At 39.8% G+C, this 19,603-nt stretch overlaps 1 protein-coding gene across 3 annotated transcripts in view; it reads right to left on the bottom strand.

Moving 5' to 3' along the window:
• Positions 1-36: 36 nt before the first annotated feature.
• Positions 37-19,603, bottom strand: part of LOC123760900 (uncharacterized) — a 143,554-nt gene continuing 123,987 nt past the window's right edge. For all 3 annotated transcript variants that reach the window (XM_045746719.2, XM_045746720.2, XM_045746718.2), the window contains 7 exons: positions 18,971-19,582; positions 16,065-16,160; positions 13,096-13,224; positions 11,436-11,517; positions 9,238-10,342; positions 8,053-8,232; positions 37-6,559 (listed from right to left, as the gene is read on the bottom strand). In XM_045746719.2, the coding sequence (XP_045602675.1) occupies positions 4,889-6,559; positions 8,053-8,232; positions 9,238-10,342; positions 11,436-11,517; positions 13,096-13,224; positions 16,065-16,160; positions 18,971-19,582 (3,875 nt within the window). In that variant the 3' untranslated portion in view covers positions 37-4,888. The remainder of the gene's footprint in view (positions 6,560-8,052; positions 8,233-9,237; positions 10,343-11,435; positions 11,518-13,095; positions 13,225-16,064; positions 16,161-18,970; positions 19,583-19,603) is intronic.

Here is a 19,603-nt window from a genome sequence, read left to right as displayed (position 1 = left end):
TCAGAGCTTTTATAATTGGGGGGAAATGAAAGAAGATGATAAAGCTCTATTTAATGGGATCTGCAGTGTTGAAGTTTCTGATATTTAATACATACTATAGAAACTAAAAAGACCTCTTCTGAATTTAATAAAGTGTAACAATAAAAAATGGTTTTAATTTCATGTTATAATAACTATACATTTTACAATTAAATTTAACGTGCAGTAATGTTTGCAAGTGAAACTAGGCTAGTTTAATTGCTTGTTTCTTGTCGTACAAGCAACAACCTTATTTCATCTTGTGCTCTATTTCAAAATTGCAATCAATATCTGTGACTAAATACAGCCATGTTGTGTATGCCTTGGAATGTAAATTTGTAATCATACAAATTTTCTATGTATAGGAGATATTATACCGTTAGGGTATGCCAAACCAATGCTGAATATAAAACATCACTTCATATCAAAGTGTTCGACATCAAAGCAGAATTTTCTCGTGTGTGGGTGATACCTTTTGGCTTACCCTAAGGAGAACATTCACAAATTGTTGACCATAACATAGCTGTGTGTCAAATCTAGCAGGTGAATGATAGATTGTTAATTACTATAAATTTTTTTAACACGATTGAAAAATCTGGAAGCCCATATTGCAGCTCGGGCAAATAACCAGACAAGCCACAGAAAAAACTTATATTAAAACAAATGCATAAAATTTGGATTAGATAAATACAAAATATAAAAGGAAAATAGTGGCAGGCACTCTGCCTCAAGCCTATTAATTTTACTAGAATCTCAATCCAATGTTATACAAATTGTGATCTTTCAAGCCTTGTAATGCAATACCATTAGAGATCTATTATGTTATACTTCAAGTACCACAAGAACAGCATCAGGAATTTCATGGACAGCTTTAAATGTTTACAATTGTAAAAATATAAGTACCTATCAAAAGCAAATAAAGCATCTAGGAATGAATGATAATCTAACAAGATCTAGATATAAAATACAGTACAATGAAATGGAAAAAATTCAAATGAAAGAATAAACTTTACTAGTAAAGTTTATTCCAACAATTTACACATCCTGCTTTTAAAAGCAATAAGTAGTTTTTAAATACTTCTCATTTTATGTGCACCCATTTTTAAAGACAATTTATGGTGTTGGAATATACTAAGAAAAATTTCATGCAGCATCGAGCTAAACCCCAACATCAAAACCTACAGACTACAGACATCTGGAAGTTGGTGGCAGGGGAAGATGGGGAGGAAAAAGGGGTGAACACGTCCACCAGGAAAGGAAGAGGAAGCGTGGACTGAATCAAGGCTGAAGTGACCAATGCCCCCAAAGCAAAGTCCCAAAAACAGAAGCGGGGCAGCTCCAGGGCTTCTAAACTAGTACACAACCTGTCATGTTGCATTACAGAGACTGGAATGCGATTGCTGCCCAATCCCACAAGACTCTGGGTCGGAGGTGTTACTAGAAGCAGAATGGATGATCGATACCCAGAGGCAGGGGCGACTAGCAACTTACGAATTCGCACAAGGCGAGAGTAGGCTCGGAAGAGGTATCATTGTACAACAGAGCCTGCTGGGGTTTTCCAGGACCTGAAGGGTGAATGAACCCTACAGGAAGCCCAGGCACTGGGGCTAGCTAAGCCGGTAAACCCTGTCAATGCAGGCAATCCAACCGGAGAAAAGCCTCGAGTGCAACAGGAGGACCACACCCTAGGCAAAGCCTAATCAGGTGAAGAGCAGAACTCCCAAAAAATGCCGGGAAAAGCGAATCCACAGGTAAACCCCCAAAACTCCACAGCAGCAAACAAGCAGTCAGAGAAAAACATCGGCCTGCCATCAATATATGAAAAGCAGGCTGCATCAGCTGCAGTGTGACCCACCAACCAACGAACCCACTACCCAGGAAAAGGTGGAAAGCCTCAAGGCTGCCAACGCACCCCAAAGGCGAAGACAACCACAAGCAAGGAAATCTTTTAACGGGGTGTGATCCCCGAACGCCCCAAAGAAGAAAACCTTGAGACGCAAGGATAGTACTTACGGAGCACCTAGGGAAGATGGCCTTAAGCGCATGCTGCTCCAGTACTCAAAACTCCTGGCAACACGCACACATCCATTTTATAACACCGCTGCAAGGGTGAAAACACCAAAAGAAAACGGGAACACGGAGCCAAAGTGACAGCGACCACTTGGCACGACTACATCAAAGAACTGACTGGGGCGTCTTGACTTGCCCAGGCCGGCTCCCCCTCCCCCATATGTTTGTGAGGCTAATGAGCTGGGGGTTAGTTGGACGAAGTTTTGCTTGTTTGCTTTCTGGGCGAGTTCTTTTGCATTTGTGAGTACATAGGTCACACTTTTCAACCAGGCAGTAGTCTGTTTTGATTCTCCTATCTTTCAGGGTGCCTTCCATGGTCGATGGCAAGATTACATTTAAAGCATTGTACCATATGTCAAGCGTTCATGGGATATTGCTCCCTGCACCCAGGTTCTGGCTCGTGGTCCCTAGTAGGCTTACTAAGAACTCTGCGACTGATGACACTTGATCAGTAAGATCGCTTCAGGGAACCGACGGAGCTCCCCACAGAGTGCCAGAGAAAGCAGTGCCGAGCTGTACCTTAAATATACACTTTTCATTTATAGCCTCCTCTCTCATTGTAAGTATACCACGAAGGGTAATAGAATGCATGTGTCTTAAATATTATTCCTCCAAGTAGTGTCATAAGTCTTTTCCAGGTCAAAAAGAAGTTACATACAAGGCAGAAAGAATATAAACCTCCAGAGCCCCAGGACATCAATCATGCTAAAGCACTTGCATAAGCCAAACTGATAGGAAAAGAGGCAACAAGAATGTTTGGGGGCAAATATTGCCTCCCAAAAGTGATTATAAATATACATTAAAAATTGTAAGGTACACACAAAAAGATGGCAGAGCATCTCAAAGTGTAAACTGTATGAGCCAGCTTCTGTGGAATTGCAAGGAAAAAAGGCAAACTTGGTTTAAGAAAGGGAAGCTGAGGAGTACAAAAGTCCCTGGGGCTTATGAGTAAGGAAGTCAGGAAGGAAATGAGAACTGGAGCCATTGGCTAGAAAGTGCAAACCTAGCCCAATTGTAACTTAACATCACAGTGGCAATAGCAGATCTACAAGGACGAACAGCAGCCATTACAAATGTAAGCAAATTTACTCTCAATCTTATGAATCATCTTCTAGATATGAAGGAGAGGAGTGTTCACATCAAGAGCTGAGACTTAGGATCTCCCTTCTCCAACTGTCACATTTAGCAGTACAGATACTCCTAAGGGCTACAGCACTAGCCTTCCAAAACAAAATAAGATTGATGTCTGCTGGAGCCTGTGGTTTTCCAGACGGCATGCTTAAACAGAAGAGTACAGACACAGTTTGAATTCCACCAGAGAACACATTATTGTGCCACAGGACACTGTTTAATAGTTAAATATTTCAACTTGAAAAAGGATATAATATATTTTTATTGACAATTCAGAAGATTCTTCTAGTACAATGGTTTTGCACTAGCCTGTGATGTACTTTTATTTTATAAGTATTGAATGAAGTACTTTTACACATTTTACAGCTAATTTATTTTTTCTTTGAAATTCCCAACAACATAAGTTCAAGTCACTGGTACTTTTATCTTAAAATTACAGTAAAATATAAATAAAAAATGCATAAATAATATTAGTAAATGTGGTAGACATGCAAGGCTTCCACATAATACAATTATGGAGACTTCCTAATTTGATATTCAAACCAACAATATTTTTTAAAGCATCTTTTATCATCCTCTTTAATTTGGCAAGGATGAGGTACAAATTAAAACACATATATACATAAAGCAAGTCCTATACAGTAGTATAAAAATAATAAGATTTCAGAGGATACTGGAAGGTAATACTCGTTTCACATATTGCAAGCAATTTAAAACAAAATTAAATGAGAAATGTCCTTGAGGATGCAATTGAATCACTCCCATGAGTACTGTGAGAAAGAAGAGTTTTGCAAGTACAGTACAGTAATAGTGATACCGTTATGACACTTAAAACCTAAAAAAGTGCAATAAATTGAGTCTACACTTATAAATGTTAAGAAGCTTAGAGGTTAATACAAAGTGTTAGTAAAATGAAGCTTGTATGAACACATATATACTGTACTGTATGCATATATATATACCGTACGCGCATATACTTTACCATACACAAATATATACAGTATCGTACCGTACTCATGTATACTGTACTGTATACATGTATACTGAGAATGAGTATTGAGAAAGAGCACCATTATTACAGAGGCATGCATCAGGAAGATGCACCTTGGTGTTATGACAAATGTGGAATTAAATATTTATCTATATACAGAACAATATAGAAGTCAGTGCTAAAACTTCTCACACCAGTACTTAAGCTCAAGGAATAAGGCATCCAAGGAACACACATTGGTTCAAGATTCAAACAATTAAAGTCACGGCTCTTACTTTTGCCTAAAAATAAAAATTTATGCGGATAAAAATGGAAAAAGATATTCTTGAATGTACTGTACAAGTTCACAGGTGGACTGAAGCAAGTAGCCTGCTACTCACTGGGTACAAACATTTCCCATCATACATCCTAAGATGTTCAATAAAAGTAATTTACATTGGATAATAAAAGCCACACTACAATGGATGGAAAAAATGCATACGTTAACGAAAAGAAAATTAGCGTGTTTTGACTCGGTAATATTCCAGGATCAACAGAAACAATTTCCTCTTCATTATTGTGCAGTTTTTAGTATGCATGTTTGAGGCTACTTAAAAATTCTATGGAATAATTGAAAAAAATTTGTACTATAGCTCATTAATGCAATTAAACATATATGATAGCAAATAAGTTTATAAATCATTTTAAGGAAAAGTTTGCTGCTAACCTACTTCTAAATTTTCTCGATTTCTTCTGTAAGATACTGTTGGGTTCTATAGATGTTTTTCTTATATCAGCAGATGGTGCACTATCACTGGAAGTACAGTTGCCATAAGATTTTTGACTGTTTTGCTTAGGCTGTTGCTTTGATTCAATATAAGAAACACATGGAGTGTCATAACCTGATGTTTGATTCATCCAAGAGAAGGCCATGATAAGATCTGCTCTATTCTTGTCGCACGAGGTGGGGATGCCATAACTTGGTACGGCATTCAAGGTCTTACTGCCTTGTACACTAACAGTCGTTGTTACAATCTGCGTGTCCCCCTCCCTACACGGCACTACCTGTAAGTCCGACTCTTCTACCTTCGTAGGCTGCGACACAATCTGACCCCTCGATGTCCCTGTTCTTCTACCCTCTTTGTCGATGTTGCAATCTGTAGATATCTCTGGACTAGTTGCTTGAGGTGTCCTGGACATCTGAGAAAACAACTGAAGTCTCCTGTTTGTCTTGTCTTGGGAGCAGTGATCTCCATTTTCTGCATCATTGCACTGGTGGTGAACTAATTTATGGGCAAAGGTCACGTGTTTTGCTCTTAATGATGGACTACCAGGCACCTTCAGGCATGAACTTGGCCTGTTCTCAGATAATTTTTGATCTGCTACCAATTGCTGGTTATCAGTGGATGAGTATTCTTTGCCTGTACTTGAAATGGATCCTTTATTATTTAACTCACATTTTCCACCAGGAGGGATATTGCTTGGGATTAATTCTTTTTTTACTTTAGATTCCTTACTCATTTCATTTTTTTTCTGCATTTGAAAATGAGAAAGAATTATGGAATCTTTAAACATTTTTACATTTTCCCTCTCCGATGGATGCTTACATGAACTGTAATTACTAGTGTCTTTTAAAGGTGTTTCCATTAAATGGGATGCCTCATTAAAGTCAGCATTTACTCCTTTAACAATAATTGAACCTTTGTGCCTACAATAACCTTGACTAACAACAGATGTATTTGGACAAACATTTTCATCTTCTTTATACAAAACTTTGGGCAAGGCACTGTTCTGTTTGGCTTTATCACTTATGACATTTGATGTTTTATCTGAAATTTTATTGTGCGAGAAAATTGGAATGTTCGAAGTTTTCCTGCTTAAATAATGGGAATGATCATCATCTGGAACTCCTACAAATGATTGAGATATTTCATTACCAGAACCAGATTCATTATGAACTATATGATCATCAGTAACTGATTCAGAATCCACCACAGAAGAGAAATTAGTATATAAGTGAGAATCAAGATTGGGATTTGAAACTCTCCCAGTTTCCACGGAAGAGTGGTCCTGCATACACTGTCCAGCCTGGCTGTAATTTCTTCTGCGAGACCTTGGAGAAAGCTGTGAAAAAGCACTCGAGGATCTATCTAGAGATGCTATGGTAGGGATTCCCGTATCATTTCTTGAATAAAGATGTTGCGGTTCTGAATGTACTTCACTAGCATGTGTTGTATACTGTGGATAGGAATGTCTTGACTGGCAAGGGCTTGATGGTGGGTAATAACTTGTATGCTCTTGTAGGCTGACTGAAAACCAGTGGCTTGTTGGAGTTATGGTTTGAGGAGGCTCATGTGGAGTGAGTGAAACCTGCAAGGAAACAATAGTTTAATGCTGTCATCTAATACCTTAACCCATTACTGATGTAGGGTGATACACACACTTACCCAATTGCTGGAGCTTATGAGAGGTGTGAGGTGGCAGAGTCAGCAGCAACGTGACTTCAATTTGGATATAATTTCTGGGGGCTTGTGAGTGGCTTCCCAGATCTTATGCACTGGTACCCCTGGGCCAATCTATTAAAAACTATAAATGCTACTGGTATTTCATTATATATTAATTATATGTGCACGGAATGAACTAAAAACCAATAAAAATAAATAAATCTTTAAACAAAATTCAGACCCCCCCTCCGGATCCCCTCTCCCCATTCAACCCTCATACTGCCTTTACCCATCTACCTTTCTTCCTTCCTCTTTCACAGGCAACCTTTACTTGTACTGCAATCATCATTAACATCCTGCTTTACTCTTCCATCTCTATCCCAACACCCTTATTACAAAGGGTGTAAAAGTCACCCATTGTTGCTCCACACACTAGCTGCCACCACCACCAGTTGCCAACACCCATCCCACACAACCCTAACTTCAAAAACTCAACTTCTCTCACTCTATTCCAAGGTGCTCTCATGTTCAAGCCAATCTGCTCTTCTTCCACCAAACCAGCGTTATAATACTGTCCAAGCTCACCTATCCAGACTATATGGGAAGGACCCCCCCGCCGGATAAGCCAGACATCGAGAGCAAAATTTTTACCGGGGAAGTCCAAACGTGAACACGTTCGCAATTTTCTGTACTGCAACCAACAAAATTTGAATTTCCACATGCACTTTAATTAAACAAAATATCAAGTTCGTCTTCTTGATTGATGCTGCACATCTTCAAATCAATGATTCATGAAAATTTATGTAACCTAACTTAACACTAAAATTATTGTGCAGTACATGAGCTTGGCAAGGTCAGTTTTGACTGCCAGCTGCTGAAGCTTCACTCGTTGAATGCTCTTGGCTTTCCAGTGAGGATTCACTGGTTGAGGGTCCTTGGCTTGCTTGTCTGCCTAATGCAGACCTCCAAAGAATTTCAAATGTAGATATGATAAGAGACCAATAGACTCAGGAATCTGTACACCAGTTGATTGACATACATACATACATAATTATGGTATACAAATGATGTGGAAGCCCAAAATATAATTAACTATGTTATATATCTTATTTATTTGTATATACATATTTTATTATTGTTACTCTACCTAGATGTTTCAATGCTCCTTAGGGGAGTTTTTCTGGAAACTCACTAGCATGTTAAGATCTAGTATAAATCCCTAGGAAGACAAAGTGAAACCAACAGCAGGAGTGAAGTCCTAACTTCAGTGAAATGGCCAAGCACATGACAGAGTATTAAGGGTAAAGGCCATGATACATGCATAATATGAAATTCTGTAAACTCAAATCTCCAAGTGACTTGGATCAGGTTCATCTCCATATGATGTGAATTAGTGTGCTTATACTGTAATGTACCAACCTTCACGTGCCCCCTAACAGCACCACGGAGATCCAGCAAAGGATACCAGCCACATAGAGACACATGGCCACTCCATATGGAGGTGGCATCCACACAAACAAAGCCCAGGAGGAGATCTTCAACTGACGTTCTATGACACACTTGTGTGTGATGTACTTTCAGGATAAGACTTCCATCAGTCTGCCAAGTAAGAAAAAATATATAAGTGACTGATGCTTGGTTGGCTAGGCCAGGGATGTATCATTTGTTGTGTCCATTGGTGGTTCTTTGCTGTTGGCTGCTAGTGACCAGCTTTGCCTTGATGGACACCTTGATAGTTGGTCCTATTTCCACCTGTTCTGAGGCTCGCATTTCCCAGGTAGTCTGCAGTGAAACAATTAGTTACATAGGAATGATGTAATATCTTGTATTAAAAAGCTGGGCTTTGTTAAATTGTTGGATACGCGTGCGAGGGCCAGTTTTGGAGTGGGAGTGAATTTTGATCTGACTGGAGCAGGGTGTGGCCTCACCCTGGATTAGCTCTTATGTGATTAAACAGTGTACCAACTCGACTTGTGGTTTATTTAACATCTATCCAAGGATTACCCAGGCATAGAGTAGTTTTGAGATCTTTAGAGAAGGGTATATGATTGGATGAAGTTATTGTATAAAAATTAAAGTAAAGGGAGGCATCTTGATGATCACTGACCATTAGAGGGCATATATATTTGTTGTTTCACTTTAGTTTACATAATGTGTGGAATAATTTGATTTTCACATAATTAAAGAATTGAGAGTACAGGTACTGTAATGTATATAAGCCTACAACATAATATGTACACCTATATTGCATGTAACTCTGTTCCTGGTACAGCTCAACGGAACTATTTTACAACTCATTCTAATGCTGATAATATGTCTGGTAATGTCATCCAGACAGATTTATCTGTAAAAAATCCATGTGATAACTAAAATTAACGAGTGATGATAACTGCATTACCCCAAGGATCAACGTATGATGATAATTATACTTTAAGGGTTAATAGAACTAAATGTGGTTCAATTCAAGTATATTCTCTAGGAATGCATTCCTGTGTAAAATTTGATCCTACTGTACTATATATGCAAATGTTAATGGACACAAAAAATATGAGGCTTTCAAATAGTAAGAATACATTAGAGTACAGTAATTATATTTAGACTTACCTGAGTGAGCTGCGAATATGGGAGAAGTACGTCAGTAGCAAAACTCCATACTGGATTATCAGATTCCTGATAAACATTGGTGAGGATGTTATGAGATCCTATGGTTGTTCTTACGTAGGAGTTTGGTGGTCTTGGGGTGCCATCTGGCCCTTCTAGTAATGGCAGATTTCTTCCTTTAAGAATCTCCAAGTGTATTCTACAGGTTCCTCCTCGTTCCTCTCGTTTGAGCTCAATGGCAGGTTTCTGGCTCAAGGAGTCATAATTTATAAAATCAGCAGTGAATTCAGAGGCCGTTCTTATACATGGTGACTCGCCACCACTCTCTATGGGTTTGTTATTGGGATTTTCATATCCATTTATGCCAGTAAGAAATGAACCATGGTAACCTTGAAATGCTGTATCATTAGAGCCGAGAGTTTTGGACTCGAAGGAGTGCCCTAGAATACTATTAACAATTTCAACCTTACTTTGGCTTGCAGGATATTGCCAAATACCCCTAGAAACTTTCTCATTTGAGTTAATGTGTGTTGGGGCATATATGGAGTTAAAAGCTGACCCTTGTACCGAGTCATCAGGGATGGTTAGTCTTGGTTTCAGATGATGATTTGATTGTCTTTTATCTGTAATTGGGTGTCTGTCATTACCCAAGTTTAAGTAAGTTGGTGAATCAAGAAATCTGTGTGCAACATCTCTTTCAGATAATTTTTCTGAATTATAGATATCTTCTGATGATTTAGAAGCCAAATGCACACGTCTTGTTAGACAATCAGGAGAGGCTTCACTCGAATTTTCAAACTTTTCAAAAGCTTTTGAAGGTATATCCAAATTCTCTAATTTCCCATCGTTTTGACCTGCTGTGCGACCAAGAGCCAATCCTAATCGGGCAGTAAAGGTCAACTGTGCAAAAGACTCTTCTATACATTCTTCTCTTTTCTTTCCCTTTTTTCCTTGCCTTCTAGTAAGAGAATCTTGACCACTATGGACTTGTGTCCTAAAAAGTGGCACATTAACCTGTGATCCATTAAGCTGCCATAAATCCATAAGGCTGATACTGGCACTGCCAACTTCCTCACTGTCTCGCTCCCCCAACCGACGACAAACACACCTGAGATAAAATCATTGCATACATTTAGCTTCAAAAAAGTCAATTGCAATTACAAGCAAACACACATTTTATGGCAACAATCTCCAATTTACCACCACCTTGAAGTGAGAACCCACCTGATAGGAGGGAGGGAGTGCAGGGAATTATCAAGGGTAAAGCACCAAGCCATTATGACTATATAGCACTGGGAAAGGGTCAGGATAAGGATTTGGGATGGGACGGGGAGGAAGGAATGGAGCCTAACCACTTGGACGGTCGGGGATTGAACGCCGACCTGCATGAAGCGAAATCGTCGCTCTACCGTCCAGCCCAAGTGGCTGACAAACCTACCTGATAGGAAAGGATGGGACAAGCATTATAGTTAAAGAAGTTTAACCAGCCACCCCAGAAATACAAAATAAACGGCTTTTCTTTCAGATTTCTCGTTAGACCTACAAAATGTGATAGAAATGTAGTCTAAATATTTACTAGATTTACAATATTTGTTTATATAGTAAACATATTAGTAAAATACTGTTTACTTAAACTTGCTCACTTATATCTACACAGAATAGTTCCTCCTTTGTCTGGGACATCCCACTCACTTGTCCCAATTCTGCCTGTAAATTTACATCATTTACATTTTTAAAGCTAACTAAAATACCCTTTAAAACGTTAAAATTCACAGATAAATGAGGCAAGAAATATATCTCTACAACTGCACAACACAAACAGGCTTGCCAACAATACCTGCTTTTACACAAATATTTTAATGAAAGTTATCTGAAACATACTGGCACACTCAGTATGACCGGCTCCCATGGGAGTCGGTCGGCCGAGCGGACAGCACGTGGGACTTGTGTTCCTGTGGTCCTGGGTTCGATACCAGGCGCCAGCGAGAAACAATGGCAGAGTTTCTTTCACCCTATGCCCCTATTACCTAGCAGTAAAATAGGTACCTGGGTGTTAGTCAGCTGTGACAGCTGACAGCAGCTGTGGGCTGCTTCCTGGGGGTGGAGGCCTGGTCGAGGACCGGGCCGCGGGGACACTAAAAGCCCTGAAATCATCTCAAGATAACCCCTATTGTATTTGCAAGATAACATAAAATACTCACCTCACTATTAGATGACCTCTCAAAACTTCCAGTGCCGTTGCCGGTGGTAATCTTAACACTTCTCGTACATTGTAATTAATTTCTGAAAAATAAAATGCTTCATAAATATTTTGTAGTCTGGCAACTTTTATTCTTCTAAGAATATAATATGATGCAAACACATTAGTGCACAAATATATTTGAGCATACAATGTTCTACACATTTTATTACATAAATTTCTCAAATGACACAGTATTGAATAATATTAATGCAAAAATAAAATGTGAAAACTAATCAGTGATGTTGAACTAAATATATACAAATATCTGCGTGGCAACTGCTGCCCCCACGCCTGGCCCATGACGACCTCCACAGGGTGATTCCTCCATGAACGGGCGAGAATTGTGACATCTTGAGGTTATCTTGGAGGTGATTTCGGGGCTTAGCGTCCCCGCAGATCAGGACTGCGGCCCGGTCCTCGACCAGGCCTCCTTTTTGTTACACATCCCCAGGAAGCAGCCCGTAGCAGCAGTCTAACGCCCAGGTACCTATTTACTGCTAGGTAACAGGGGCATCAGGGTGAAAAACTTTTTGCCCATTTGTCTCTGCCTCCACCGGGGATCAAACCTGGAACCTCAGGACTATGAATCCGAAGCGCTGTCCACTCAGCTGTCAGGCCCCTGACATTATTATGAGATTTCCTCACCTTCCCATGGCTAAAGTAAGTCACAATTTTTTTTACTTTTCTGTGATGAGGGAACAATTTTAAACCCTTAGACAGTGGCCATGGAGAAATGGTCATACTGTATAATGGCTGGCTCCTCCTAATACAAGGACCATGAAATGGTAGCAGGATTTTTTTAAAGTTCATTACATCCACAGAGAGCTATTATATCCATATTTGCATCATACATGTAAAACCCAGACAGTAATTGTTTAAATCGTCATATGACGATAACCGTATTACTCCGTGAATCGACAAACGACAATAACTGCTGTCTAATGGTTAACAAAGTTAATAGGAAAATTTTATTTCATTTGTTTCCACACAACAGGGCATTGCCTTGTATAAACAGTAGCACAGCCCAGGGGGGGTTAATGCTAGGGTGTTACACTGGGGCTGGAGAGTATGAGTGAGCTCATTCCCGGACTGCCACAAGTGGCAGTCCGGGGCAAGTTTAGTAGTTATTACAAATTTAATTTGGTATTTTGGTAATTTCCAAAACAAATTCCTGAAGAGTTTGGGTGTCTTGTGTTGCTCACTCATTGCATTATGAGTGGACTGACACAGTACAGAGTTAATCTTTGATCCCAATGTTCCTGGCACTTTATAGTGCTCACAATATGAAAAATGTGAAAGCCTCTGTCCCCGGTAGACATTGAGTCTCACGGGTACCTACCTACCTTGAGGCTACCTTGAGGTGCTTCCGGGGCTTAGTGTCCCCGCGGCCCGGTCGTCGACCAGGCCTCCTGGTTGCTGGACTGATCAACCAGGCTGTTAGACGCGGCTGCTCGCAGCCTGACGTCTAACGGTACCCGGCATTTCCCTAACCCGGCATTTCCTAACCCGACTAGTAACAGCCAGTACATAAGCCCGGCGGAGCAACTAAGGAATACATCTTTGAGTACAGTACCTGTAAATATGATTTTTAACACAAAATTTTCAGGTAAATACCTTACCGTGATCAACAAGCTGCCTTGAAGCACACGTCTGAGCCATTTCCCATTCAGGAGGGATGTCTAATCCAGGTAGATTTACGTCTAAAGTTGTTAAATAACACACACGGCTACGGTGCATCACTCGAACACCTAAACAAAAAAAATTGTGGTAAAGATAAAACATTCTGATAAAGTAACACAAATTTAAATTTATATATAAAACTTAACAAATAATAATAATAAATACCACTATTATATTAATAAATCTAATACACTGATAAATCTAGTGGCACTGTATAAATGGTTTGATTACATAAGGTCAATCAAGAAATAGGCCACCTTGTGGAGACCTATTATAATACAACAATTATATGGTGTTAATAGGATTGGTTGTTTGTGTTTTAGAGTATAATTACCTAATTGTAATTACAGTGGAACCTCGATTAACGAATTTAATCCGTTCCGGCACCGAGCTCGTCATGTGAAAAGCTCGTCTTTCAAAACGAATTTCCCCATTTAAAATAATAGAAATAAAATTAATCCGTTCCACCAATGAAAAAATCAATATGATATTCAATTTTTTAAATAATGGGGCAGCCTACCTGACATACATTCAACGATTCTTTTTGACATTTGTTCTTTTTTCAAATTTTTTCGATTTTTTTTCTTCTAATTTTGTCTAAAAAACAAAAATCAATGCTTTGCAACATTACAGCAGTCACCCCCTTCACATCCCAGCATCATTAGCATCTTTAAAACAAAAAAACAGTTATTTGCATCGTCGGAGGTGTCTGAGAATTTGCGAGAACCAGGGGGAACGCTAGGAAGCACCCTGTGCTTTTTTTTTTTTTTTTTGAGATATATACAAGAGTTGTTACATTCTTGTACAGCCACTAGTACGCGTAGCGTTTCGGGCAGGTCCCTGGAATACGATCCCCTGCCGCGAAGAATCGTTTTTTCATCCAAGTACACATTTTACTGTTGCGTTAAACAGAGGCTACAGTTAAGGAATTGCGCCCAGTCAATCCTCCCCGGCCAGGATACGAACCCATGACATAGCGCTCGCGGAACGCCAGGCGAGTGTCTTACCACTACACCACGGAGACTGTTAGAGACTGTTTTCTCATTAATCAAACGAAAGCTCGTCAATTGAGACAAATTTTCACCAAGTGGCGAGCTCGTTATTCGAAATGCTCATAGATTGAGGCACTCGTCACTCGAAGTTCCACTGTATAGGATGAGAGCTATGCTCGTGGTACCCCGTCTTCCCTACAATCTTTGACATATGAAGTTCAACGTTTCCATTGGGTTTTGATATGTCGTGGTACCTCATTCGAATGAACTAATTGGGACCTAAATTGGAAACTAAATCCCTGAACTGAGGGCTCATAGTGAAGTGTTCATGGGTGGTTAGAGAAATTTAGGTGGAATTCAGAGTGTGTAGCATGGGGAGGCTTCTAACAAAGATGCTGCCAAGAAATTTGTCATCGAGTTTAGTGACTACAGTATGTAGAGGCCGAGAGTTTTATTCCCCCAACAAGGGCTCAACTGTGATGAGAGAGGATTGTTTAGGAAAATGATGCCGAAGAGGAACTATATCACTCAAGAGGATTGTCATTGCCAGGACACAAGCCAATGAAGAACAGACTTGACTCTTTTTGTTGTGTGGTAATGCAAGTGGGGATTTTAAACAAACTTTTTCCAATCAACCACTCGGAGAACCCGAGGGTGTTTAACACTTTGGTTTTGGGATAACGTTATCGCAGTTCTTAAATCAATACAGTACACGTAATTTGGCAGATGTTAATGCCATCTACAATTAAAATATTTGTAAAACTTTAGTACATTTGAGTATTCCACTAAATCATTCTTAAAACAATAAAATAGTGTTTTTACTGTTATTACATTATATACACACACATGTTATATACAGTATAACTATGTACATTTTTGTGCATGATTACAAACCACTAAGCATTTCTGGTGATTATAATAACCTTATTACTAGTAACCAGAGTTCAACCTCTTCCTGTATTGTTTACATGAAATTATAACAGCACAGATTGAATATATCTTATTTTCTTCATATTGCAAATGTTTTTACTATAGTTTTTCCAAGTACCGCTAGATACAGTAATTTTGCTGATACGGTATGCTGAGGGAGAACTATATCAACATCAAGGGCTCATGACTTTTCAACACACACTTCCGCTACACATAATGGGTATAACTGGCTGGCCTCACTGTGTTCAAGAGACAACTCAACAAACACCCCCAAAGAATACCTGATCAACCAGACTGTGATTCATCCATCAGGATGCGAGCAGCTGCATCCAATAGCTTGGTTGACCAGACAACCAACCGAGAGACCTGGTCGGAGACCGGGCCATGAAACCATTGATCCCCAGAACCTCTACAAGATAGCCACAAGGTGGGGGTAGGTACCCTGTATGGGAGCTCTGCAAGTTGAATGTATTAAAAGAAGAATTTGTCAGTCATTTCACTGTATAACTTGAAGAAAATATGCTACTTTAATCAATGATAGGTAAGCACTGGCATACACACACACACACATGCACACATTCTTAAAATTAAAAAAGTTCTTTTCTAATGTCTTTGTAGCTCATTTGGGTACTTGGTTTCCACCTCAAACTTTCACAGCAGTTTCTCTCCTCACTGTTGAGTATTTGTTTCTTGCTTGCATGTAGTGTTGGAGTGTTTGAAGGTTAAGCCTCTTCCTATATTGAGCCCATTTTCTCGCCTTTTCTTCTCGTGCAATTACTACTTAGGTAATCATCTCAAGGCAGACTCCATACACAGTTTCAAATGTAGATATGATAGAGCTCAATAAGCTCAGGAACCTGCACACAAGTAGATTGACAGTTGAGTGGCGGGATGAATGAGCCGAAGCTCAAAAAATTCAATGAATGAAGTGTAATAAAGTATTAATGTTGTCACATGTGACAAACTATTTAATTAAAAATACTTACCAGAAACCTTTTCTGCGTTATTCAAGGGCTTTGGAGGCAACAATGGCGGTGCCAGAATTAGTGTTCCTATGTCGACTATCAGCACCGATCCCTCGTCTGTATTGGGAAATGTATATTTACTAATAACAAACAAAGCCAGACAAAAGATATTATACAAGATGAAATAATACAAATAAAGAATTAAATGGGACATATTTAGTTGCAAAATACATGATTAGTGCTGGGATACAGATGCTAAACTTCTGCCAAGATATACATGTCAGATATTTATTAGTAATGTATACATTAAAAAATCTCAATCTATTAGGTGAACTGACCAAATATTATTTAACAGAAAAGGCAGTACCCAACTAATGAAAATGATGTGTTCTGAACAGGCATTTAGGTCTTCCGCTCATAATTCAGAGCCAGATTTCCATTAGGCTGCAAGCTATTAATAAGGTTACATTTCTGCTCCACAATAAAACCAGCATTCAGTGTAATGAAATGCCAGGTTTTGGGTGAGCCCCAGAGGCTCCCTGAAGCTAGCTTACTGCTTAAGTGCCATAATATTTAGAGTCATCAGTCACAGAGTTCTTGTTGCCTACCAGGGACCACAAGCCAGATCATGGCACCCTCAAACAGGCACAGAGAACAATGGCTCATGAACACTTTATATTTAACACACACAGAGATCACACTAACGTGATGCATCAAATGAACAAATCCACAAGGGCAAATCGTAGCTCAGTCGATTAAGGCAGTGTCTGGGATGCTCCCAGACGCAGGTTCGAATCCTCATCATGGCCCTTGTGGATTTGTTCACTTTATATTTAAATTTGATCTTGCCATTTAACAGGGAAGCACCCAGAAAGATAGGCGAATCAAAACAGACTACTGCATGGTCGAAAAATGAGACCAGCCCCCCTCACAATATCAGGAGAACTCCCCCTATAAGAAAACAAAGACGACTTCTAACCAACCCCCTGCTAGTTAGCTCCACTTCCCACTCGTTGGGGAATAGGGGAAGCTGGCCTGGGTGAGCTAGGCCACCACCAGCCAGTTCTTGAATGATAAAGAGTGGCCGACTGGAGGGAAGGAGTGTGTCAGGGAGCCTCCGGGGCTCGCCCAGAAACTGGTGTTTCATTACATTCAAAGCTGGTTTTATGTGGAGAACCTGTCTGCTCCATGAAGCTAACTACCCACAGAGAAAGTAAAAAACAGGGGACTTACCAGGGAGGCAGAAGCACTGCAGGCATCAACACAAACGAGAAACAGACAGCTGCGACAGACACCCCAAGGCAACACAAGGCTGCAGAGGGCCAGCTATGTTGACAAGATACCAGGCAGCCAAGACCCTATTTACAGAACTAAGGGTGAGGCACTCTACACAGTAGCCTGGCCCCTCAGGGAGGAACTCCTGAACTCACCAGAGAAATCACTTTGTCAGAGAAGGTCCAATGCTAAACAAGCCATTAGTAAAGAGTAGTCCTAAACACATGTAGCAACAAGCAAAGAATAGACAAAGTCCACACAACAAGTAAGGCTTGAAACACACATGCTCGTGAAGCAAATACTGATGCCTGAAGCAACAGCATCCAAAGGATGGCTCATACTTACTGTATCTAGAAAAGCCAGAGTCGCTACATTCTTTTTACTTATAATTAGTTATCAGAGGTGGTTTGTATTCATCAACATTAGTGACAGGATTGAGGCAAGATGGTACAGAATCCAGAAGCTTCCAGGGTGCAGCCACCTGTTACTGGCTAGTCGTAACTAGGGGAATTCGGGCTTGTTCCAGAGAACTGTATATTTTTTGTGAAATTATTTAGCTGTTTCAGTGCTTCATTTTCTATGAATCTTACAGTTAACTGTATTGCTTCATATACTTTCTGGATATTTTCTTGGCGAGGGTGATTATAATGATCCCTGCTTCCAGTGTCTCTGAGGGGGCCAGGTTCTGGCAATGGTCTGCAGTCGGCCATACTTGACTCCTATGGCTGATGTACCTCAGTAGGGCAGAACCATCCAAGTGGGATAGCTTCAGAGAGCCGCCAAGAGCCCTTCAAAAACAACCTTCCTGAAGCACAAAGCTCAAGAAGCCACACTAAATAAACTTTTTAATTTTGCACAACCTAGCAGGTGACAATGTTTAAATACTAGTACTTATCAAACACTAAAATATGTGTTGATTATACAATAAAATGAACTTGTTTACCCTTTCAGTGTGACTCTTCAAGTTTTGTACTTCAAAAAGACTATCCAGAATTTTTTTTTGAAATATGAAGTCTTTTGGCTTTGTTAATGTCTTAGAAATAACCGAATTAGTTATTATGTAGCTATGCAGTTAAAAGGACTGTACAGTACTGTACACTCAAAACAAAATCCTAAATATATACTATACAGTACTCAACAAAATTATATGGAACAGTATGTTCGACTCGAGCATCCTGCCATAAGTAGGCGGTGCAAACTTATGGTATAAAAAGAATGACAGTTGTGTTGGTGACACACTATGCGAGACAGAAGTTAGCACTGGGTACATGATGTCACGGGGGTTCTCCGGCTCCCTGGAGGCCATAACACCAACACCACCGTTAACTGCGATAACAGAACACAAGGTGCCAGAGCAAGACGCACAACGCAATCACTCACTATGAATGCCCAGGGCTAAATGAGCCTACCAGCTGTGTGCTTCCGGGAAGTCGGGTATGTGACATCTCCCCTGATGTTATGTACTCGGCACTAACTTCTGTCTCATATTTCACATACAATATACACATACAACTATCATTCCTATTTATGCCATAAGTACGCTCCGCCCTGAACAGGGTTGCCCATACCTTTGTCGAGTAGGGTATCTGGCAATTTCATGCTCCAAGAAACATGTGTTAGCATTTGTAAAAATGAAAGTAAGATAAACAAACCTTCTGATCCATATTTACTTGGAGCTATCTTTTCACAATTAACGCTTTCTTTAATGTCCTTTGAATCCATAATTAAGTCCTTGACTGGGAAAGGTGGTTTCTCGTCTGTCACTGTATGTGATATGAGTGTTCGACAAGCTTTTACAGGAGTTCTGTTAACCTGTGACGTAGGAATTTTTGTTCGTGCATTCATGCCTTGCTGAACTCTTCGCGGTGATCCAAATTTTGAGTTATCGCGTGAAATGATCTTGTCCATCGCTGATTTGGGAGCCAAAATTTTACTTTTTTCTGAAGCATTTTTGCCTTCTTCCAATGGCCATATTCCAGAGGTCATGGATACCCCTGAGAAATTAACATTATCATTTTGAGCACTCTTAAATACACTGTACATTGGGCTCCTGGCCTTTCCTGTATGGTTTTCTGTTCCAGATTCCTGAATGTGAGATGTTTTTCTCCCAGAAGAATCAGCACTAATAGAGCTAGTGGAGAGATCAAGGCCATCAAGGAGCTTTTGGGTCTCAGGATCCAGATTGGAAATTTCAAGGTTGGGTGACCGGCCTCTTAAAACTTGCAAAAGGATAGGAAGGTCCTCAGCCTTGACTGCACCTGAATCTAATGAAAGAATAAGAAAGA

This window comes from Procambarus clarkii, chromosome 3 (assembly GCF_040958095.1).
Source record: "Procambarus clarkii isolate CNS0578487 chromosome 3, FALCON_Pclarkii_2.0, whole genome shotgun sequence".
Lineage (NCBI taxonomy): Eukaryota > Metazoa > Arthropoda > Malacostraca > Decapoda > Cambaridae > Procambarus > Procambarus clarkii.
The sequence above is the reverse complement of the archived record's forward strand: the minus strand, read 5'-3'. Positions and strand labels throughout refer to the sequence as shown.